A 25,026-nucleotide genomic window follows, 5' to 3' on the forward strand; every position below is an offset into this window, starting at 1 on the left:
AATCCAGGGCTGAAAGGGGTAAAATGTCTACTAAAAGGGACCAGAGTTGTCGTTACATTGCTTCTTGGGAGCCTCCATTGAACAAGAGCATGAACTGCTGCAAAGAAATTTGACTCCCCTAACAGCTTCCCTTCGTGAGCCAGTGAATTGTTAGCTTGTTATCAGCTACAGTAGAACTTCTCTGCAACGAAATGACCTGTATAAAGAATTCCTCAAGACTTGGCTGTATTCTGAGCGTTGTGGAGCGTGGCCTTCTCAATGAAGTGGCCTTTATAGCAACATATTTTGAAGTTCCTGAGCACTTGGTTATACATAAAGGCGTTTGACTGACACATGCAGCATGCTTGCTATTTAAAACTCTGCCCTAACCGTCGTCCATCAGCGCGTCCTCTGACACAGCCGTCTCGTGTTTCAGGCTGTGCTGCTGCGTGCGATTCTCTTGTACCTTGAGGATGCTCACGCCAGCTTGAGCACAGGCCTGCTGCTTGCCTTCGGCCTTGTGGGGACTCAGCTGATGCGTTCGGGATGCCTGAGCATGTCATGGGTGATTGGTGCACACACTGGTGAGGCTGCCTCCTGGACAAGACTCTGCTTATAAGCGATGGACTCGTGCTGTTGCCCTTTCTTTTTTTTTTGTGCACTGCTTCGCATTCTTTTAGACTGGACTTAAAGCAGGAGAGTTGAATCATTTTTATAGTGCTCCTTTTGTTCGAGTACTGCCTAGCGAATCACGGAGTCTGTCCAGATCATCACATCATGACCGTACATAGTCGCACAATGCTTGCACCCTTCACATTGTTTAAAAATGTTCATTAGAAACACCTATTCACTGAAGCTAAACATTCACACTGAATGACGCAAGTTTGCCCAATGCGATCTCTAATGAATGGGCTCAATGGCAAATTTATCAAGCAGCTCCCTACAAGTTCTTGCCAGTGATGCGTATGCACGTTGGCTGAAGTAGTACGAGTATACGAGTTCTCCATATTCACTGAAGTTCTTTTATCGTGTAGCAGCATATTGAAAAGGTAACAGGTTATTTAACTGATAGTACTCCAAGATTTAACTGCAGCCTAAAAGAATCTGGAATGGAAGGTAGCCTTTTTTCCTTCTGCTTGTTTTTGTTTTTCTTGCCTATTTTGTGTTGTGTTGTTGCCAATTGCTTTTCTTGTATCTCTCTCCACTGCGCAAGTGCATGTGCGTGTCGCTTTGGAAATATATGTGTTGACGTGGGTAGTGTATATGTAAGTATCTCTTTTTTTTTTGTTGTTGTTTATGTGATTGGGTTGTGTTACTACACTAGACGCATTTTGTGTCATGGGAATTATGGCTTGGCAATCGTGCTGTGATTGCGGCACTTGGGTACTGCCCCTTGCATGCTATGTTTTTTTCTTCATATCAAAGACTGAGAAAGGTGAGAATCGCAAGTTGATGCTGAGGTATGTTAGAGCCACTGTGCACTTCGCATATGTTGCATTGCTGTGCTTTTGCATCTAAAAAAAAAAAGCATGTTAAATGCTTGTCTCTGTGTATGCATATTGTGTGCTAAAAGCTGCATTGCACAGTTGCAGTTAGCTTGCATTAAGCTTTCACTGATGTTTTTTTTCTTGTTTCCTAGAGTGTTCTGTGGCTTGGTAACTGTGATAACAAAATCATGTAAGATGTGTTGACTTTTGTTGTAATAGTTCTACTGCTAAATAGTAGTAGACATATTTTTGACAGTTCACGGACTACAGTCTCTACCTACTGCATAGTACTACTGTTTAACCCCTTTATGAGAGGCACTGATGTAACAGACAATTGGGTGTAAGACACACCGGTGTTCCTACATCAAAACAGGGGTTAATCAGAAAATTAGAACCTTGTACCCTGCTTATAAGAGACACCTCATATAAGGGACAAGAGCTGCTCCCCGGAGCATGCCTCTTATAAAGGGCTTTGACTGTATTATGACAAGTATCATTGATGGTCTTTTGGTTCTAAACTGTGCTATTTGTGCTAAGAAACTTCCTCTTGTGTATTTGTTTATTACATACAGAAAAATTTTTGTATTTGTTGTGCACTGTTCTCATTTTACTGAATTCCCGCACTTTGCAGCTATCAGACTTCAGGGAGCCCTGCAATTGCTGTTGTACCGAAGAATGCTGAAGGTTAGGGTAGAAGAAAAACATTCGGGGCAGGTTTGTAGACGCTGTTTATGTTTACGTACTCGAATATATCGTAAATTAGAAGGAAAGAAACCACGTCGTTGTTTTCTTTCTTTTCAGGTGATCAACCACGTCACGAATGACATGGAGCGGATATTCGATGCTGCCATGAATGGGACGTTGATGTTGGGGACCCCGGTGATGTTCCTTTTGACGCTAGTCTACAGCTGCTACCTTATAGGGCCCTGGGCTTTCATGGGCAACATTGTGATTTTGCTGTTCTACCCAATCATGGTGAGCACATCTTTCGTGGATTAGAAGCAATGGCAAGATATCCACATCATCCACTTTATCACTTCTGTATGAAATTGCTTTGTGCACGTGACTTTGCAACATTGTACAGAGATTCGCAAGGCAAGGAAAATGTTAAATTACTACCGTGACATTATGAAGTATTGTGTTGTGCTGACTGACTCGTTGATAAATGTAGTTATGTTTGTTGGGTCCTCCTATATCCCTCTTGTAACTGTCCTCTCCCATTTACTCGGTCGCCCTGCATTTTCTATGGCCAAGGGACTGTTTGGGCGTCTACTAGATACATATTAAGGAGACATCTTCCTGAAACGGCTCAACTGACTTGAAAATTATTCGTTGGCTTTATCATGTTGTGACTAGTCAAAATCGGGCCACTCTGTTTGTCCTTGTTAACTGTTAAAGAAACACTTCAGTGAAACAGTGAATCGGTTTAGATTGATAAATTGCACTCTTAAGAAATCTAATGTCGTTAATTTTACCACCATAGGTTTATTGATGGAGGAAATCAAGGTCAAAGTGTAAATTTCGCGCCGAAATCCTGCACGTGATGTCACGGATTTTAATGTAAATTTTTCGTATTTTGGCAACATTGGCTCAACAAAATTTTCTGAAACTTGGTATGTGAAGTCTATGGCTCCCTCAGTGGACAATGTACTTTATTTTTACCAATTAGGAACTACTTAGGATCTAGTAGACGCCTTCAAAATTTATGACGTCACGGTGTTTGGTGCGGGACTTTCAAGGTGGCACCGACACCCACATATTTTTTTGCATGTTTTCCCGTTTACCAAGTGTCTTCTCGCGACAAGCATGGTGATCTTGGAATTGTGAAAGAGTTAACTTACTGATACGGCGAAAAATCATTTTTCTCTTTAGAGTCCCTATAACTGAAGCAGTTACTATAATCATCCGGTACGTTCCTCTGCTCCTCTTGTATGTCTCTGTAAATCCAATAAATTACTACTACTGCACAAATGGTAATGGTTGGCTGTGCAAAACCAGTGATCCTCAATTCTTCCTCAAAAGTGACTTCACGCCACTAACCTTACACATTTCAAATGTGGGCAGTAGGTTCTGTGGTGGTTAGTCTGTCCACTTGTGCACTGTCTGCAGGGTGGAATCGCAGCTGTGATAGCCAAGTTGCGGCGACTGGCTGTGAAGAGGGCCGACGAGCGGGTAGAGCTGATGGCCGAGGTGGTGAACAATATCCGCCTCATCAAGATGTACGCTTGGGAGCAGCCCTTCGCCAGCAAGGTTCATGGTGGGTGCCACCATCGTTTTTGCCCCGTGCGCTTTGTCTACAGCTATTTTAGTACCTTGCCATTTACGATGCCTCTGATCACGACACACTCCAGCTGTAGCTTTAAATATAATAATTTCTATTATTTAATTTTATTTTTGGTTAGCTTTCTTTTTCTTAAAGTGGCACAGCTGCCCATTATTTCCATCCTAACAAAGCAGTAAAGGCTTTTGCATTTCACTAGAGAAAGCCATAGCAGTGTAAATGGGTATTAATGTTTTATTGCTTACATGCACACTGAAGTTCAGTATATAGTACTCTACAAGAATGCAGATGACTTCATGCAACGGCAGAGATTGTTCGTGTAAGATGTGATAGAGGATTTTCAGAAGATTGTTGCAAGATAAGCCATTTTTTGTCTTGGCATTGTCAGATTTTAACCATTAGGCATCAACCTTTTTTGATGACTGTCAGATATCAAACAGGTAGGGGAAGGAGGCAAAGTGAAAAGTGGGAAGCACACAACTTGCAGAGCTATGACTCAAACAACACATTGGGTGCATTCTATTTTGTTCGCCTCGATTTCATCGTAGTGACCCAGGTAATGGCATCATTTTGCTGCACTTCGGTGCACAAAGGTATAATTTTCCTGCACTTAAAAGAATGCAGAATAACTAGTATAGAAGCACCACCACTGTAGAGCTTGGGTGATGCTTACTACTACCCCTGTGTTTGCTTATTACTGGAAAGTCTGCTTTTGGAGGAACCTCACTGCCTTACTACTGCCTTGCTAGTGAATTTCTCTTGCTTTACTGGTGCATGTTGCAGAGTGATGTAACAGTGGCTAATCATTCTCCTCTGTCTGTGTTCATTCCTGTTGCAGATGTACGGAATGAGGAGCGCAAAGTGCTCATGAAGGGCAACTTTCTGCAGTCGCTGTCGACGACTGTGACGCCTGTGATCCTGATAATGGCAACGGTGACCACGTTGCTGGGATATGGGGCGACTGGCCACCAACTGCTGGCCTCCAAGGCCTTCACTCTGTTTGCGCTTTTCAATGGCATGGGCTTCTCTATAGGAACCTTGCCCTATGCCATCAGAGCAGTTACGGAAGCCAAAGTAGCTCTGCAGAGAATACAGGTACATGCACTCCCAGTTTGCTTTTGTTTCTCAACATCGTTTACTGCCATTAATTCATTCGTTAACTTGATCACATTTTGAGGCCTTGAAAAGAGCCCATCAATGCTCGTCGCCTAATGTAATTTGGACATGTGGATCAACCCAATTTTAGCTCCCCTTCTTGAGTTCTAGCTAAATAAAGTAAACTGTTACACCTTCTTTCATTGTGGTGCTGTGCCCAAATGGAATTGAAATCAATGGCATTGTTATAATGCAAGCTTATGCTGCGTCTTTGAACTACTTTCAAGGTATTGGAAAGCTGAAGGAGATGGTCGGTATGTTTGGGTGGTATGCAGTATACTAGGAATTCACTATTGGAAACTGTTGGAATTTTTTTTTCAGCTTGCTTTTTATGGCGGTTGCGCTAAGTACTATGAATTGTTTTCAGCCAGGAAAGAACCCATGACAGCTGTTCTGATAAAACACGAGAGCTTTTTTCAAATCTGCAAACCTCCACAGATTTAGAAAAAAATTTCATGGTTAATGTTGTCTCTCAATTTTGACAGATGAATTTGTTGGGAGGCCATGTCCTAGAATAGCTTCTGCTACTTATCCTTGTTTGAGTGCACCCACATTTGGTGGTGGAAACGTATTGATCTGCTTCTTATGTCCATCATAAACAGCACTGTATGTGTTGTTGTTAATTGATGGCTGTCTTCCGGAATATCGCTCCTTGGAACGTCGGACCAAGCGCACCCATCGATTTTACGCAGGCGCTTCTAGAACTGGACGATGCCAAAGTGTGGGTGAGGAAGATCGAGGAGAAAGACAAGCGATTTGCCGTGACGGTTTCGGACGCCTCGTTCACGTGGAACAGTGTGCAGTCCAACAATATCAAGAGTGTTGACATCGTAAAGGACAGGTTTAAGGTGAGTGAGCTTGTCCTGATGGTTGGTTGCATAATGAACACCTTACGCCCTAAAGTGCCTAAAAAGAAGCACTAGCCAAAGACTGGTACAGTATGATTGTATCGGGAGCCATAAAGCCAAATGGGACCCAAGAAGTCATTAAATTAGGATTGTAATACTTCACTTATCTTGAGATGATGAAAAGTGGAACATGGAAAGCTACCAATCATGCAGTTAAACCCTGGAATCCAATGCCCATGCTATATGTTGCCACTGTTCCAAGTGGCCAATGTGCGTAATATTGGCAGCACATCCTTGCGTGGAGTATATAGCAAAGGGTGAAACGAATCGAAAATGAAAAGGATTGTTGCAAAATTTGGACCCTGGTGTTGTTTTGATGTGTGATCATCCTACATCATACAGTGTCTTCATGTCCTTTTAGCATGTTCAGGAACTTTACTGCGTGCATATCCCTTTCTTTATTAAAAAAAAAATTTTTTTTTTCACGAAAGGGTGTACCAAATGCCAAGCGGGCGAGGCACAGAGGAGGAGCACAAGAGGCGTGCAATGGGGATGCGAACGAGAGGGTGCCAATGACTGAAGCGATTGCCGAACCCGAGGAGGCGTTGAGAGATGTGACCTTGCACATCAAGAAGGTAAGAAAAGGCTGTATCACCGTACTTGGAAACATCCTCTGTTTTTAACCTTGATATACTTTAATTTTTTACTTCAGTGAAGAGCTGTCAAGAGTCGGAGTGTAGTAGTGCCCTTATAGTACATGGAAAGGCAAATTGCATTGGTTTGTTTTAATAGGGTACGAATTGTATGAAAAATGACCATGTGCACTGGATTACATGTGCATTTATAAACCAGCTGACCTTTAGACAACCTTTCATTGTGTGACTCAGTATGTGCACATGCCTCTACAGACAATTAAAGGGGTACTGACACGAAAATTTTCAGTTGTCATTTTTTAGCGTCAAATGAAAGGCCAAGCCCTCAAGAGCCTAGAAAAGGTAGTGATAAGCGCGAGTGCACCCTGAAAAAGTAATTACAGTATGTTTTTAAAACCTAGTTTCATTTTCTACTGTACCCTGACGTCACAACACGGTATGAGCTTCTCATCACGTGCTCGCAAAATATATGGTGACGTTTCCGCGGCCGCTCCGCACCGTGGCTCCGTTGGTACAGTGTACAGTTGCTCGCAAAATATATGGTGACGTTTCCACGGCCGCTCCGCACTGTGGCTCCGTTGGTACAGTGTACCGTTTGTGATGCACAAGTGACCATCTTGGAAGTTTTGATACCTGACTGCTGCATGAAGTCACCAGAATTAGTACTGTAGCCTGACATCAAGCTAGTGTCGATGTCGGTAGGTGCGCCATGAAAAAATTGACTTTATTATCGAAATAAAATATCTTATCAGCGTTTGCTGAGGTTCACACTTGCTCAGAGCCGTCTCTGCATACAGGAGATTTGTATGGCAAAGTAAACTCGCCTTCGAAAAAAGGTATCAGTGCCCCTTTAAGAAGAATGTGCTATTCAGAAAAGCGTATGTACCATATATTATCAGAGCATAAGATTTTTGGTGCTTTCCGTTATCTCTGTTTAAACTGTAAGAATAGTGTGAACTCCTGAAGTGCCAAGAGTAAGTGGCAGATGTCATAATGCTCTTGCCCCTTTTGCTTGCAGGGGTCACTGATTGGCATTTGCGGTCGTGTGGGCGGTGGCAAGACTTCACTGCTGAATGCGTTGTGTGGTGAGGTAAGTTTGCACTGCTAATTTTGATCACACTAACTTAAAAAAATTCTAATATATTATAGTTCCTGCTGGAAACTGATGAAAGTTGCTATCAGCCATTAGTAGAAGAACAAGCTGACTACTATATATGTGAAGTATTCATTAACCTTTACTGTGCTTAACCAGTTGTAACATAGCATACTTATAATAGTGAGGCCATTTTATAATTTAGTAAAACCTTGTATTCCTGCCTATTGGCTGCATTTTTTAGTCTTTTTCAGATTTCTTTTTTAACGAATGGTGGAAGCTTGAGTACTATTTGAATGGTTATGCATGCTGTTCTGTGCATTAGCATGGACTAGATGACAGACAGAGAAGTGAATATTTAGGCACGTGTGCGTTTCTTTGCACGGACGCAGTTGATTGTAATACGTAGTCAGGCCCATAGCCAGGAATTTATTTCAGAGGGGGGCCGACTTGCCTTGCTGAAAGCCTTGACTATTTGAAAAAAACAAACACCTATTTTCGTTATTTATTTTTGGTAAAACACCCCTCTCCTTCAAAATTTTATATGTTTTACTCTTTATTCATTGTCTATTTTATGCTAATCTTCAGAAATTTTTTTTGTTAGCCTTATGATGGTATTGGAAGCTAATCTGGGTATCGTGATATTAACTGCATTTGAATGAAATTCACTTGTCGCAGTTTTAGAGTTTTCTGTATTGTTAGTTATCAACCTTTACAGCATTTGGCTACTGACCCAATAACTTTTAACACTTTTCATGTGTTATGAAAAAAAAAGTAATCAAGGAATAAATTCGATCGAAGCTTTATGCTTGAAGTTTAAAGAACAAAGAAAATTGCAGTTTGCTGATAGAGCTTGTTCAATTTGCTTGCAGATGAACTTACTGAAGGGAGAAATGGATGTCAATGGAAGCATTGCGATTGTGACCCAGCAGGCCTGGATTTTCAATGCAACTATTAGGGACAACATTCTCTTCGGGTTGCCGTACTTGAAGTCAAGGTGAACTACTAATCTCATTCTGTGTAAGGTAAACTTTTAAGATTATATAAAGAACAACAGGGCCATGTTTTCGTTTTTGTAGATACGATGCAGTTCTTGAAGCTTGCTGCCTCTTGCCCGACCTGGCAATGTTTAGTTGTGCAGACCTCACAGAGGTGAGTTATAATGCCATCTTTTTGACGGTAATCAAGTTACATACTTTGGTCTTGAGGGATATGGGAATTGACTGCCTTTTAGAATGTGCCAAAATATCCTGTGACTTGTATCAAAATGGGTGCAGAAAGAACCGCGCCCAATTAACTATTCGTGTATTAAGTATGTCATGGATGCTTACATTATACAGAGATGAAGCTGGCACGACTGCTGAAAGATGTCACTGCTTTCTTTAGAGTACTCCTTGAGTTGTATTACTTAGGGCTAGCTGTTGACCTGTTAATTTTCTGCAGAGATTAGGGCTATGAAACCATTTGTCAATCAACCCTGTCAAGTGTATTAAACAGGAAACATAGGGTTTGTGGCAAGGCAAGGGTGCACAAATATATCTCAGTGTTAATCTAGGGATGGGCGGTCAGTAAATTTGATATTCGAAGCAAATTAAAAAAAAAAGCAGTTTGGACGAATAATTTCGAATTGAATAATTCAAATAGTATATATTACATATAAAGAAAAATGGGTGTTTTTGTCATTACCCAACTAACCTGCGCCATATTTTTAAGAATTGGAACTAGGCATGTGTGAATGTCACCTTTTTGGTTAGAAGCAAAGTGGAAGCAATTTTGAATAGTAGCAAGATTTTAATAGGAGTGGGATGCAAGTGATAAGCGATAAATTATGTTTTAAAATTTATTTTACTTAGCACATATAAGCCCGTTAAAGTGCTTTTAAACTTGAAAAATTATTAATCGAGGTGAAGGTAATGTGTAAATTTAACCTTGAAGTGTGGCTCCGTGGCCATGCGGATTTTCTTTGGATAGGTGGTTTCACGGTATAGCACTTCACGCTGCAGTGAAACCACCTTCACAGAGGGTTTACATGTGGTCAAATATACGTCTATTTGTTCATTTCGAATACTTCGATATTTTGAATAATTCAATTTTGTGTTTAAGCGAATTCAAATCCTGTAATATTCGTTCGAATGTTTGAAGCGCTTGAATATTCACCCATGCCCAGTCTTATGTCTGTTGCTTACAGCTTGTCCTTTGTTCTTTTTTGCGCTAATTAATGTCTTAAGTCAATCCGCACCTACTAGCCCAACTCGCATCTCTAATATTGTCAGATAGACCATAAACAACTCATCCAGAGTCTGATCATGTATCGTTTGACCACATTTATAGACAGTGTCGTCCTCCTCGTTTGAGTGAAACGTTGACTTTCCCGGGAGCACCGCAGATTGGTGAGAAAGGGGCAACTCTGAGCGGGGGCCAGCGGCAGCGCATCAACCTGGCACGGGCACTGTACAGCGACCGGGACATCTTTCTGCTGGACGACCCGCTGTCGGCTGTGGATTCGCGCGTGGCACGCCACTTGTTGGAGCACTGTATCCTGGGTGCACTGCGGGAAAAGACGGTCTTCCTCGTCACCCACTCGATGTCCGCCCTGGAGAAGTGCCAGCAGATCCTGTACATGCGCGGCGGCCGCATCATCGAGCGCGGCACGCACGCTGCCCTCGTCTCGTTCCCCGGCGAGTACCGCAAGATGTTCCACATGGATGCGGCGGCCGCCAAGCTTCCCGTCGAGACCGGAGCCGGAGGTTGGTCTTCTGGCGGTTTGTATATATATATATACTGCTTACCTGAAAATGCGTTTTCGTGAGTTCTGCTTATAAACATTGTACAGTTGACTCTCAGTACATGAAAAATCTCTTAAACGGAACTGCTGCTTGAGTGGAACAACTGCTTCTAATATGATTGGCTTTGTCCGCAGCCCTGTTCCTCTCTAAGTAAATAGATCTCGTATTAGTCGGAACATATTTTCCTCGCCTCTTCAGGTTGCGTTTAACGAGAGTCTACTGTAATTCAAAATGACATTATGCAACGCACTCACAAGAATACACCGTCAGTGTTGTTGCTTTCAAAAGAAGTATCGATGACTTTTGCAACAAAATTTCCAAGATAAGTTAAGTAGAAGTCAATGTTTCTCTCACACGCGGTGCTGCTGACATACATGCTATTGCTAACTGTTTGCAACTTCATATACACGTTGACCAACTTGTCCCATCAATCTGTAGGTTAAAGTTAAACTCATGTTTTTTGCTATGCTGTGGCACAATATGGCAGGCACTAAAAGAAAGTCTCCATTCCAAAGAGTTAGTGCTCACCTTTACATCTCTTCCTGCAGTTTTCAGCAGGAATATTTTGCATAATACATAGGACACTGAAAGACTTCGGAAGTGATTAGTACATGAACCGGAATAGATGCAAATGCCGCTTTTGCAAGTAAAGTTCTGTGGGGTCGAACATTCTGAAGGGATATAATGCATAGGAGAGGCTTCAAAATCCATTGCAAAGACAGAAGAAAAAAGGAACGTAACTTCACTTCCAATCACGCGTTAGAAACTAAAACTTCAGCGAGAGTTCCAAACTGATCAGGTTTGACATTTTGCTTTTGTTTTTCTTTTTCTTCAGATGTGCCAATGGTGGATTCAGTCGACTCAAAGGAAGCGTTGGCTAGTGACAAGGAAACAGGCAAGTAAAGATGGCTTGCCTGAAAATTTCCTGCAGCTACAGATGTGCAGCATTTTTTTCGGGGGGGGGGGGGGGGGGGCACTTGCTGAAAGCCGTGACTATTTGAGAAAAACGCCTATTTTCATTATTTATTTTCAGTAAAATACCATGTATCATAAAAATTACGGGGGGGGGGGGGGGGAGGCGCCCCCCCCCCCCCTGGCTACGGGCCTGGCTGGTAGTCTTCTTCAATATTGCTGAAAGCTTAGATAAGACCAGCTCTGCAAGTTTACCTGCCAGTTGCACAGATGCAGTGGTGTCTTGAAGTCAAGACTAATTGAAAAGTTAAATGCAAATACTATTCTGAGTCCAGTCTGCACTGGTTGCAAGTTTTTTTCATTCCTTTTACTTTTCCTTAACCCTTTACTGCCGGTTGTCGCGAATTCGCGACATACCGAAAGACGCCGATTAAGTAACACACGAAACGCGTTGATACCTTCACCGGCGGCTGTCACGTATTTGCGGCGAACGTAGCTAACAGCACGAGACATCTAGCGCCATTGCATTAAGGTATTGCAAGCTGGAACCCAGTGTTGTGTATCAGTTGCCGGAGAGCGCGAAGCACGTGCAACAGCTATCACTTCTTCGTCGTTTTCTGCCCGAAGGACGTAAGTTTCATCTCCTATAAAATTTTTTCGATGTGCACGCATACAAGAGGTTGCACACGACATGTCACGTTGTTTTGAAGTACGTTATTTCCTGCGCGATCCTCGCTTCTGTGGTATGTCGCGAATTCGCGACATCCGGCATTTGAGTCAGTCAATGATGACTGCCGGTATGACAAGTTCATGATGAACTTCCACTCATTTTATGGGAAAAAAGGCTTCGCATGTGCTTGCCACCTGAAGATAAAAGTGACGACAGCTGTCACAATGGCAGCGAAGATGACGAAGTCGATCCCGATCCTCACGCACAAGCACGAGTGTCTTCATCGAGCAGTGAGGATGAAGACGAAGATGTGGTAGACCAGTCAAGCTAGTGCCTCTCTAAAACATGCAGTACGGTGAAAAAAAAAGACCATGAAGAACAGCGGGAAATGCCACACTGGAAAACCACTCATCCTCAATGTGACACTGTTCGACCTCCCATTTAATATTTCAAGGAATTTTTTATGACACCTTCACGGAACACATCGTTCAGCAGAGCAATCTGTTTGCAACGCAGAAAAATCCGAACAAAGAACTGGCTCTATCTCGTTGCGAGCTAGATCTATTTCTCAGTGCCGTCACCTTCGTGTCATTCTGTCGGCTCCCAAGAAGATGGCTATGATGGGCGGCGGAGTCTATGGCACACACGGTGGCCAACACGATGTCACGTGATTGGTAGGAGGCAATAAAATCAAACTTGCATTTAACAACAATGACGACGCCAAGTTACGTCGCCCTGAAGGGATCCGCTTCATTGGTGCGGCGATGCCATACTTGCGTTGCATTGAACATATTGAGCTACTATTGGCTTAAGTGCCGGTTGTCGCGAATTCGCGATATACCTAAAAGGATGCATTAAAGTTGCATTTGAGATAATACAACTGCTTATTTAAGTTAAGGTTGCTATTTAAAGCTGAAAAATGAAAAACAATTTTTTTTCTTCGGTGCTTTCATAATTCAGGCATTAAAGGGTTAATCTCATTGCTACTACATATCAATTAATAATGCCCATTGGCTTCATTATCTGTTGGCTACATATGATAACGTCTAGCCATCTTGAACTTAAAGGGTAAAAAAATGACAACACTAGAAGGAAAACCAGGCAGAATGGGCGCTACTTCAAATTAAATTTTATTCTCGTGAATCATGCCTACTTATCAGCTGAGCAAATCATCACAGATGAAGTGTCGTAACAAAAGAAAAGAAAAATTGGCCCTTCAATCCATCCTTCTTGTTTCGTTAAGATACTCAACCTATTTATAACCTTTTCTGTGCCAGCAGTTAGGAATGTGACTGAATATATGTACATAGAAATTCACGGCATCATATTGCTTATGTGAATGTTTCGTTGCAAGTGTATGCAAAAAAAGTAAAAGCTTGGTCTTTCTATTTTCCCACTAATTTCTTCTGCTGTTAATGTCCATTTTTCTATAGGGGAAATGCTACTCAAATTTTTTCTTTTAGATATATTGCTTAGGGCAATGAAATTTTTGGTGTTTGCTGATGATGAAATGCTGATTTCAAATATCTAATCAGTTTTATAGTGAGTTGCATAGTTTTCTTTCTCTGTCATGACAATGTGCACTCACTTTTCTGCCACTGAACTGCCATTGAACTACCACTGAATTGTGGACTCTCTTTTTCTGCCACTGAACTTCGGTATTTATGAGCCAGTAATGGCTCAGATTTCTCCACACCAACTGTAGATTGCTGGAAACTTACTAGAAAGTGTGTATAAGATATTTTAATGAATGGCAAAAAATTAGAACGTGGGAAGTCTTAAAATGTTTAGGTTATAGTATAATCGCTTACTTGAAATTCGTAATAACTAGTATAAAAGTGATATCAAAGTTTAATGGAAACCATCATTGCGTTGTCTTCACTGTAGTGAAAAGCTTTAGTACCGCTTCATAAAGCTCGAAAAAAGGCAGAAGTTCAGGGTAAGATGGAAGCTCGAAGAGATGGAAAAATTCATGAACACGGACGGGGTGTCGCTTCAGTCGAACTCCCGGTCCCCGAGAGACTGAAAATGTAGTCATACCTCACTCACAAGTTTAGTACACTCCAGCCAATAGGAGGCCCTTGAATCTATCTAACATGGTAGATACACAACGAAAAGTAGTGGTTAAGCCTTTCTTCTAGGAATTTCTAACCATTTTTATCACTGCAATATTGTCATTGTCAGGTGGTACTCACTTTTGACAAATTTAATTCAGTGAAGCATGTACCTTCCCTTCCATGCTTTTGATGCATATCCCCCCTCCCCTCACGCTTTTTTTTTCTTTTTTTTTACTATCTGTTTCGTATTGTCTTTTCACTCGCCCAATTCGGCACGGCTACCCCTCCTTCTCCCCCACCCGTTTGGGCACCTGCCTTTTCCTCCTCTTTTGTTTGGGTTGGAGGAGAAGGGTACGAAACATGCACATGCATGCACTAAGGTAGGCAGTTGCAGCCTTGAAGAAAAGTCCACTTGTTGAAAAACATTGGCTCCAGCGACACCCCCGTGTTCATGAATTTTTCATCTCTTCATAAATCTTGGTCACTTATCACACACTTTCTTGCTTCTGAGGAACCGTTTGGTTGTCAGCGGTTGTCAGCGTGAGTTGTGATGCTTCGAACTTGCGGAGCAGTGGACGGCAGCATGGAAGGCAGCAGCCGACTGGTGAAGGACGAAGAGAAGGCAGTCGGGGGCCTGTCGAAGCGTGCCATCTGGCTGTACGTTAGGGCTGCGGGCGGCCCCTGTGTGGTCATCCTACTGGCCCTGGCCTTCCTGGTGTTCGTCTGCGCACAGATGTTCGCCAACATCTGGCTGCAGTACTGGGTCGACTCGGTAGGCATTCTCGTAGGGTTGCTCAGTAAAACATCTTAGTTGGGATCAAGAAGAAATAATGGGCATAGGCAGGGCATGTAGCGTGAAGGCAAGATAACCACTGGTCATTAATTAAGAGTAGCAATTCCAAGATACGGCAAGTGCGCAAAGGGAAGGCAGGAAGTTATAGGTGGGCAGATGAGATTAAGAAGGTTGTGGGGAGCACACGATCAGGTTGATTGGTGGAACATGGAAGAGGCCTTTTCTCTGCAGTGGGCATAGTCAGGCCAATGATGATGATGATGAGGCCAGTTGGCTTCTTATTAGAGCTGTGCGAATAGCAAAATTTTGGGTGCGAAACGAATTCGAATATTGAAGTGTGAGTGCGAATCGAATCGAATATTTTTCGGATATTTCTCGAATATTTCTAGAATATTTTTCGAATACTTCGAAGTGAAATTGCAGAAAAAAAGTTGAGAGGATTCCTAAGCATATTCTTATGAGATAGCAACATGAAAGTGTTTCTTTTCTCTAGGTTGATGAAGCACTGGCGGAGTGGTGTTTCATAGTTGTCTTATCAAGAATGAGGCAATGTAGAGGCCGAATTCTATTTATGTACATGATTTGGTGCAACCAAAGTGTTGCCGACAACACTTTACACGAGATAGGCAAAGATGCCATTTCCTCAGCCTCTCCTCCTCTTTCAACTTCTGTGGAAGCCCAACTGATGTGGCGGACAAGGGTGTGCTCCCTTCAAGTCCGGAGTTCCAAATCTGCCCCATAGACGTTGATATACAAGAACATCTGAAATTTTGGATGCTAAAAAGCTTCGGCTTCCGATTTTTCGGACTTCCTGCCCAAATTTCAGGTCCAAAACAGCATTAATTGAGCCGCCACCTCTGCCACATCTTTCATCTCCATGTTGGAACCAGCGTCTTCTTGAGTTAGTACATTTGCAACCGTAGCAGAGCTTGAAAGGCAGTTTTGCCACAATACCGGGGTGTAATGAGGTGAAGCATATTGAAAATCTAGGGACCACTTTCAATCGGACGTTGAATGTGTCTTGGCAAAGTTCGACCGTAACGGAGCTTGAAAGGCAGCTTTGCCGCAATACGAGAGTGTAATGAGGTGAAGCATGTTGAAAATCTGAAGGGGACACTTTCAATCGGACGTTGACTGTATTTGTTTTTGGGAAGTTCGAATAGTTCGAATAGTAAAATTCCAGTGCGAATCGAATCGAATAGCAAACACTATTTGAAAAATATTCGAAATTTCGAATATTCGCACACCCCTACTTCTTATGGCTTGCACATAGCACCAGAGCACAAAAACTACATGCAGAAAGTGTTGGCGATTACTATCGTTGCATGTGAATGACCATACGCTTTAACAAAGCTATTGGCTATATATCAACTTAAAATTGTGTTATGACGCTGTACATTTTTTATAGCGAGGATATATTTAGGTTTGCTGTTTCATGGTGTAATTTCGTAGAGAACAGAGAAGCTAATGATCGCGGCTGCAGCAGTTTTATAGGCAAGACTGCATGTGCATAGTTTGCATTCAGCGAGGGAAGTGTACGAAAACACGTGCATCTTGAATAGCTGGAACAGGTTGAGTTTCGGCAATGAACATGTTCTGATACATGCATCAGGTTTTGCAAAGTCACCTCATGCACCTACTGAACAAATAAATGATACTGTCTCTTAGATTGGCTTGCTTACAAGTGGCCTACATTTTGTAAGCTGCATTCTCAAGAAATATGCATTGAAATCACTGCAGAGACTGTGAAGTACGATGTAGAGAATTTGTATACACATTTTTCAGTAGCAAATCTACAAAGTTCTTAAATTTCCTTTAGCTTCCCTTCATTTTGCGTTGTTTTAGCTGTTTAATCTGTTCACCAAAATGTGATTTCTCTTGCACTTTTATGCAAATGCACTTAACTAGCTCTTAGTTATCAGCTGCACAACCATGCATTCTTGTAATTTATATTCATCAATAACGTCTGAACTATGAGCAAAGTCTTAAACTTAATTCTTTATCACTTCAGATGCAGGCCCGTAAACCTGCCTTTGCCAATGAGACGTCCATGCAGTCACCACTCACAGGTACGGAATTCTGCTGGGTGTGTTTAGTGGCATTCTGAGAATAGTTTTTATCATTGCGCACTTTGTCTTTCCCATCAATCTGACGCAGGTGTCTCGACTGCTCACAACCAGTCGTTTCACAAAAACTCTACGGATGCGCCCGGCCACTCAGACAGCATCTACTACATTGCCTACGGTGTTGCTGTGCCCGTGATGCTGTTTTGCGGCATTGTAAAAGGAATTGCGTGCACTGTGGTAAGATCTTACTTATGCTTTAGGAAAATTAAATTTTAGAGTGTAGGTTTTGACATACATGTACCCATGTGTTGCAGACCTTTAGTTGTGCTGCTCACTCTTCACACGGCAGTTTTGTGTTTAAAAAACCATAGGGTACCTCTGCTGTCCTGGTGGGCTCAACAATTCAGGTTCCATTGTTTTGTTCCATTGTTTTGTTCTCACGGACTCGGTGCCATTCTGTTGCATCTAACTTATTTTACAAGAGGTTTCCAACACTGCACGATGCCTGCCTACGTGCAGTTACTGTGTGTGCACTGATACTGCAAGCACGTTTGTTGCAATATGAAAGACCGAACGATCCTTTTGTGCATTGTTTAAAAGATTCTTGTGGGAATGTTCTATGTGCGTGCATGCATGCATATATACCGCAATGGCAATTGGCATTTTTACGTGCCCCCTGCATCTGGATCTTCATGTACATTGTACTGCGCTTTCAGATTTTGCTACGTGCCTCCAGCAAGCTTCACAACCACATGCTCCATGGTATACTGCGAAGCCCAACAAGCTTCTTTGATGTGACTCCATCGGGTCGCATCACCAACCGATTTTCCAAGGACATGGATGAGAGTGAGTGCTCAATTAGCTCGGCACTGATGTCACACAGCTTTGGATGTGAAAATATGTTTCTATGGAAACTGTATTCTGTATGCTTGATTGCTGACCAAGCTTCCTAGCATAAGAATTCTTTTGATAAAAATCAGTTATCAATAAAAAATCAATGCATAACTTTTAATTATGTGCTATAGAGGAGGCCATACTGTGATTGCAGAATTGAAATCGGCCAGTGCCCAAAGCATAACTTTTTCTAAATGCTTTATGCCTCTCACCAAATATTGAGAAATACATATGGACTAAGGATGTGCTATAGGATGCATAGTCACTCCTGTTAGCAGTTTTGCTCCTATTTCATTTTTCCATAGTGCAGAAGCGTATTATTGGAACATCGGTGCATGTTAATGGACCTTGAGTGCATATTTTTGAGAACTGGTTCAAGGCGTAATGTTGGGCACAGCTTGATTTTCAATCCTGCCATCACAACATGTCTCCTGAAGTCATGAACCGACTTCACTTAGCGCTCCTTCATGACTTCAGTTCGTGCTTCCTATCCTCTGTTTCTGCTTTAACCCAGCAAGTTATGCATGCTGCCTGTCGTTCTGTGTTGGCCAAAGGCATTTAACCCGAATCTATGCTCAGAACCGAAACAAACTCTGTAAAAAAATTTGAAAAGAGATTCTGCAGTGTCTTCAACACTTGTTTATAAAGGATTAATAATGTGAAACATTAATCCAATCGACACACAATATTCTGAAAGCCGACAACATTCTTTAGGTCTAAAGCACTCTAAAGAGCAAACAGGTACTTATCTTGCAGAAGAATCCTGAAATTGGCTAGTTGGCTCATAGCAAAGAAATTCTGTAATACAAACAAGGACAAGAAGAGATGCACGAAAACGGGACGAGCTTTCGTCCCGTTGTTCATGCGGCAGAATTTCTTCGCTTATCTTTTTTTTTTGAAAAGTCCTAATGTTTTTGTTTGTTTCTCTCTTGCTCGCAGTGGACATCCGGGTGCCGTTCTTCCTGGAGATGGTGGTGCAGAGCCTGCTCTCAATAGCGCTGCAGCTGATCATCTCGGTGTACGTGTACCAGGTGTTCTGCATCGTGCTGGGCGCAGCTGTGGTTGTGTACCTCTTGCTGGACCGCTGGCTCAACGTTGGCGTGCGCGAGGTCAAGAAGCTGGACAACGTGGCCCGCTCAGCAGTGATCGTGCACCTCTCCACCACCCTGCAGGGTGTCGCGGTCATCCGAGTCTTCGGCTGCCACAAGTGGTTCACCAACAAGTGAGATGCTTGGGCACCACTTCGATGTTTCTCCCTCCTTGTCCCTTCCCCTTGTTGAATGTTGGACAGCAGTCCGGCCGAGGGAATCGAAGGTAGCCTTACGTAAATTTCAAAGGTGCTGGCTTGATGGGCTGACTAGAGGCATGCGATCGCGGATGTGTCATTCCGTTTATATCCTTGAATGTTTAAAGGTTAACATTCGAGGGCTGTCCAAATGGACGCAGGAAAAAAGGTTAGGCGCCGACCAAATTTTCAGACCTCCTCAATCATGTGGACTTCTCCGTGAGACCACACTACACAGAAACATGTCAAATGGTGACTGAAATTCCAACAGCGTACGGTACCTGTACTCGCTTACAACCTCAGAATAAATGTAAGCTCCGGCCACAGCCGTCACTGTCCCACCCAAAGAGAATTCGCATAGATGCCCAATCCAATCACATTTGCTCAATAGCGGGACATCAAACACCTTTCGTGTATTTCAGGTAGGTGATTTTCCCGTACAGACGCATGTACATGTCGCTGATTTTCGGTAAAAACTTGAACTTCCTGGCAAATTTGAGCAATGATTCTGACACCACTGCTCAGCCAAATGTAATATTTTATGTAGGGACGACAAACTTTTTATGTGTAGTACTTACATTATCAGCAAAAAAGTACTTACTGTTAGTACGGAAACCACCTAACACGACTTGTGCACAGATGAATGGCAGGTGCACCGCTGTTCTGGGGACGGAGCTTGTATTTTTATTCTGAGGTTGTCATCGACAACCTCAGAATTCAATTTGATGACCGTGACTGTAAAGCAACACCTTATTAGTAGCTTGACTGAACACTAACCGTCACCTACACGCTTGTGCATTATAGGATGTACGAGTTGGTGAACAAGCACTCTGTAGCGCACGTGGTGTTCCACTTGGCCTCTCGGTGGTTCACGTTGCGCATGGAGTTTGTCGGCACCTGCATGGTCGCGGCTGCAGCCTTCATTGTGGTCATCATGCGGCAGAGCGTCAGCACCGGGCTTGCAGGCCTCATGCTGGCCTCCGTCTTTTCTGTACGCAGCTCACTTTCATTGTTACCTTGACCCTTTGCAATTCTAATGTTGAACTTTTAAGTCATTCATGTGCTATTTCTGGTGTTCTGTTGATGAACGCATAGCCGGGCACTTTGTTGCAAGCGAGTTGGGTGATAGGATGTTGTGTTGTACATACTTGAATGAGCCATACTAATTGCGGAGAACTAGCATCTTTTTTTTTTGAGCAAGGGTATGATTGTCGTTTTGCATCAGAGATATTTAATGACTGACGCAGAAGTACATGCTCAGGTTAATTATTGGCTGCAAGCACTACTAGAAGTGAAAAAAAAAATTTTTTTTTCTTCACCCAAGCTGTCATTAGCGGCATGACGATCACCCTGTCAAATGTAATGGTGTGTCTACCGAAGTGGACATCTTTAATGATACAGTCTCCAAGTTAAATGATTACAAATTGTGTATGGAAGGAGGTTGCATGCACCCGAAACTCGGCTTGTTTTCTTTTAAATGTTTATTTGCCGTCACTGCTCAAAACTGACAAAAAACTAATTGATTACGTACTCAAATGTGTGCGCGACTCCTGAAGGTGTTGACAGCAATGCGCTTCATTGCTGTACATTGCACTGCCTGTCTGTTTCATGGGGCTTTTTCTTTTCCACCACGTTGTGTAGGCAAGCTTGGTAGCTTTTGCCTTGGTTTTGCACTGCCCGTTGTAACATAGGTAATGTTCAAACTGCATCAACCATTTCCTGTTTGTGTCGGAGTAACAGAAGATTATGACCTACAGCTATGAAAACTATGCAATGTGTGATCTTGTGAACACATATAAAACAACTGAAAAGTAATGTAGACGCAAAAAAATTCCTGTGGTTGTGCTCCTTTCGCTCATTAATATTATGTATGAATTTGTTCACCTCCACATATCGACACGCGCTTCTTGAATGTTATCGCCAATTCTAATCATATTGTGTGTGCTAAATTTATAGCAATATACATTCTACAACTTACGTGACCACCAGCAGTTATGCTGGAGTGTAGATTCCAGCATAATGGAATGTAATTCCAGCAGAATGTAGATTCCAGCATAAAATGTATAAGGAGCTGGCGCATTTCACCCATAGGTAAGGTTTTTGACAATCGACGACTGTGCTCGCACCTGTTGTCTTTTTATTTCTCTGGGCAATAATCTTCACGTAACAGTTCGGCTACAGCTCAATTATCACCGTCCCCGTTGTGACAATATGTAGTACCAGCTCACCCAACAGTGCTCTTTGCCGAGTCGTATGGAGTGTGTAACTTGAGCAGTGCTGCATGCTATTAAAATATCTGTTTGTGCTTTTCTTTTTTTCTTTGCAGGTATGCACTTTTATACCTTTCATTATGAGGCTGAAGTCTGAACTGTCAGCCAGGCTTACTTCAATGGAAAGAATTCACGAGTACTGTCAGGTGAGTGATTACCACTATAAAAGAAAGCTTTTGTGGTCTTCTCGGGGCGCAGTAGCATTGTTCATGGCTGGAATTTGCTGTGGATTGTTCGTTTTGAATGGTAATAAGGGCTGTGTCAATGATTAAACTTAAAGGTGTATTCTTTTGGATCCCCCAATAATTTGTGGATCCCTGTGTAATGTAGAACATGCAGAACCTCCTCTGGAAATATACTGCGCACGAAAAAAATAAGTAAGAAAAAAAAAAACAAAGGACCCGGAAAATGAAGGAGACAGTCGTCGGTCATGGTGAAAACGTCATGTGGGTAGTCAGCTCGGGTGTGAAAATGAAATGAAGTTGTGGGAGAGATGTTGCTTCTGGGTGTGGATCGAAACAGTGGGAGAAAAGCCTCTGCTCTCTCAGCCCTTCCTTTAGAATTCCTGCAATAAGGTGCTTCATGGACAGAACTTTGCAACGTCACGTACCTGTGAGCAAAATTTTCACTGGGACCCTCCAGAAGCAAAGGCCCTGCTCAATTTTCCAAACACTAATCCGGGCAATAAGGAAAACTCGGGATATTTAAGTAGTGGTTCCACAGGGTTGTGCTAGCCATTTCCTGTCAATGCTTTGCTCACAAAGTAAAACTGATCATTTTCTCGGAAAGCGGTGCACCAGAAGACAAAAAAAGATGAGGTGATCGCCTATGTGAGCATGCACTGTCCATAACAAAATGGAACTAGTTTGCACCGGCCACTTCACTGTAATCAGTGCACATGTGAGCCCAAATTATCTGCTATACTAAGATACTGAAGCGAAGCCATGAACCTATCGCAAGAGAGCTGGCTGAGGCATACTTTATAAATGTATATGTTGACAGGTGCGTAAGTGAGCGCTCTATCATGCTGCACAGCTTGAAGGTGTTTTTCTGGGAGATCGCCTTCGATTGTCCTTTGCGCATGTGCTGCACACCTGGGTATAGTCCTCGTGCGCTCAGTTGATGGCGCCACCGCTCTCCCGAGTGCACAGCGCCAATGCGGCGACTTCGCGCATTTTGTCCCTGTTCTCCTCCCGGCGCGTACCTCGAAGTTGTGTGTGGCGAACGCCGATGCGTGAAAATGTGGACGCAAAACAAGCCCTGCTTGCTTTTTTGCGGCTACGGATGGATAGCAAACGTTCAGGAATACTTGAAACGAAGTAGTTCGCTTCGGCGTGGCGACTTGTACGCCGCTAATCACGTTTACTGCGTGAGGTAAGAACTCCAAGTGCCGTCGGTCCGTCGAAAATATTCGGAAAATGCGTCGCACAAATAAAAAGCATGGAGTACGACGAGCGTTTAGAAGCGAGTAAACTTTTTTCTTGGCGTACGATAGAGAATACTTTTTATCGGCAGCCTCGCGCGTCGCTTGTCCTGTGACCGGCGCGCATTAGCAGAAAGCGGGGATAGTTGAAATGACATATTAGCAACGATAAAAAGATAGAGACCGCATGAAGTTCCCGCCTTTTAGTTTTCTAGCGTTGTTGGTACGTCAAACACTTTGCTAAATTATATTTTTGAACATGTGCAACTGTGTTTTTTTGTCTAGGTCGTGCGATCATGAAGCCGATCCTGAGGCCCCTCAGTCCTACTGTCGTGCACAGCCGACAAATTGGGCACTGCAGAGTCTTGCGCCGCAATCGTTGCCACAAATCTCCGTTCGGGCGAACAGTAAATAAGAGGATCAAGGGAACCAACAATGTGTCAATATTACCTGGGGCAGTAGCGCAGCCAGAACTTTTTTTTTCGGTGGGGGTTAAATCATACTTTATGTATCTTCGTCCGTGCGCGTTTCAATGTGTGCGTGTATACATAAATATATTTTGCTCTGAGGGCTCACTCGGACTCAGACTCACTCAACTTTTTCTCAACCGGGCTCACTCAGACTCAAACTCACCTATACATTACTCAGCCGGACTCACTCATGGCTTCACCTTATTCTGAGTGAGCCTGAGTGAGTTGACTCATTGGTCCGTTGCCGTAAAATTAGCTTTTTGGATCATAGTGTCAATCCTTTTTAACGCCAATATCTCACATGATCGGTGCTCTACGATACGCCTTTCGATCTAGCACCTTCAAATACGAGTTATCATATATCATCATTATCGTATATCAATCCAGTAAGGATATTTTTATGAAATATGCAACTCACAAGAGATATGTTTATCAAGAGCTTCCCATTAAATAGTTTGCTGGGGGAGGTCATAGCACCCCTTCCTCTAACTCATACCTCTGATCAATAAATATTAACGTGGCACGTGAATCCTGGTGTGTTGAGATATGTGTGAATAGACTTGAGTATCAACTTAAGCCGATATAAGGCTGATAGTAATGCTGAAGATGAGTAGATAGGACCACAAGTCGGCAGCAAAAGGTGGAGCTCACCCGGGCTCACTCAAGAAATATATATTGCGCTTAGGGCTCACTCGAACTCAGACTCACCAATATTTCCCTCAACTGGACTCAGTCGGACTCAGACTCGCTAAAATTTTCTTCAAACCGTACTCACTCGGACTCAAACTCACCAAAATATTACTCACCCAGACAGACTCACGACCCAATGAGTGAGTTTGCCGACCTATGATACATACACATGCAAAATTTTTAAAAAAATTCGGGAGTAAGGGCGAGGAAGGGTGTCAATAGCCAGTGACTTGATAGAAATCGAAAGAAACTGTGCGAAGACAGGACCAGTTTGCTTATCGGGCGCGCCGAACGGCTGCGATCCAACGTTTTCGCCGATCAGCCTCGTACGAATTCCATGGAAAATGATAAAATTGCACATTCGGCAGTTTCCCGGCCATGTTCTTGTAGCTCTTATGACATGCGAACTCGCAAGAGCAGATAGAAGTCGACTTTTTTCGCCGCGTACACACGCTTGCGCTGCTAGGGGTCATTGCCAACCTGCTGCGGCCAAGCGCGGCGGTACGGAGGGAACAGGGACATTTTGCCAGCAGCCGCCGCAGTGGCGCTGCATATCCGATTTGAAACAGCAGCGCACGAGGCGGATACAGAGCTGTTCTTCAAGCAACAAACCAGTTGGTAGTGTGCGCGCACGTCCTTGTTGCCTTGTCTCTTGTCCTTGTCTTTTTCGGTGCCCCACTTTCTTGGAAAATATCTATGCACCAGCTGGCTCAGCAACTCAATTTACAGTGCTTCCACTCTTGCACCAACTGCACCAAAGCGTGCCAAATTGTATTTACTGCGCCATCCTGATAAAATTGACGTAAATTGCATGAAACTGTCAGAGTCTCAGTTTGACTGTCTTTAGCATTGAGGCATGGGCGTCGGCAAGGAAATGCGAAGACCAGCACCCCCCCCCCCCACCCCGCCAGTGGGGCTCTTCGATTTTCCACTTCTGGCTACCCGCGGGCTGCCAGAGCCAGCCAGAGCGCGCTCGTTTTTCTCGGGTTGCTCCGACCCCCCCGCGGTGCACTTCCGGTTGGCGTTCGTTTTCTCGGGTTGGACGGTTCTGGCGACCCGCGGGGAGCCCGAGGGTCGCCAGAACCTTCCAGGACAATTTAGTCGTGGAATCTCTCTGGAAGGTTTCGGGCTAGCAGACGCCGAAAAGAGACGATACGCGCTCGCCGCCATCTTTGTGAGGACTCGACGGATTGCAATGCGGGCGCTTGCGGACT

At 43.3% G+C, this 25,026-nt stretch overlaps 1 protein-coding gene across 2 annotated transcripts in view; it reads left to right on the forward strand.

Moving 5' to 3' along the window:
* The window catches only part of LOC119389866 (ATP-binding cassette sub-family C member 5), a 56,597-nt gene that overhangs the window by 14,918 nt on the left and 16,653 nt on the right, over nucleotides 1-25,026 (forward strand). Inside the window, exons 5-23 of one of the 2 annotated variants that reach the window (XM_037657273.2) lie at nucleotides 416-563; nucleotides 2,098-2,180; nucleotides 2,268-2,441; nucleotides 3,576-3,723; nucleotides 4,586-4,842; nucleotides 5,595-5,750; nucleotides 6,242-6,385; nucleotides 7,422-7,493; nucleotides 8,369-8,493; nucleotides 8,576-8,648; nucleotides 9,883-10,258; nucleotides 11,118-11,177; nucleotides 14,494-14,693; nucleotides 16,726-16,783; nucleotides 16,872-17,017; nucleotides 17,497-17,626; nucleotides 18,614-18,896; nucleotides 19,764-19,950; nucleotides 21,286-21,375. In XM_037657273.2, coding sequence (XP_037513201.1) covers nucleotides 416-563; nucleotides 2,098-2,180; nucleotides 2,268-2,441; nucleotides 3,576-3,723; nucleotides 4,586-4,842; nucleotides 5,595-5,750; nucleotides 6,242-6,385; nucleotides 7,422-7,493; nucleotides 8,369-8,493; nucleotides 8,576-8,648; nucleotides 9,883-10,258; nucleotides 11,118-11,177; nucleotides 14,494-14,693; nucleotides 16,726-16,783; nucleotides 16,872-17,017; nucleotides 17,497-17,626; nucleotides 18,614-18,896; nucleotides 19,764-19,950; nucleotides 21,286-21,375 — 2,910 coding nt within the window. The remainder of the gene's footprint in view (nucleotides 1-415; nucleotides 564-2,097; nucleotides 2,181-2,267; nucleotides 2,442-3,575; nucleotides 3,724-4,585; nucleotides 4,843-5,594; nucleotides 5,751-6,241; nucleotides 6,386-7,421; nucleotides 7,494-8,368; nucleotides 8,494-8,575; nucleotides 8,649-9,882; nucleotides 10,259-11,117; nucleotides 11,178-14,493; nucleotides 14,694-16,725; nucleotides 16,784-16,871; nucleotides 17,018-17,496; nucleotides 17,627-18,613; nucleotides 18,897-19,763; nucleotides 19,951-21,285; nucleotides 21,376-25,026) is intronic. The other variant, XM_037657274.2, reaches the window with a different exon arrangement.

This window comes from Rhipicephalus sanguineus, chromosome 4, assembly GCF_013339695.2.
Source record: "Rhipicephalus sanguineus isolate Rsan-2018 chromosome 4, BIME_Rsan_1.4, whole genome shotgun sequence".
NCBI lineage: Eukaryota > Metazoa > Arthropoda > Arachnida > Ixodida > Ixodidae > Rhipicephalus > Rhipicephalus sanguineus.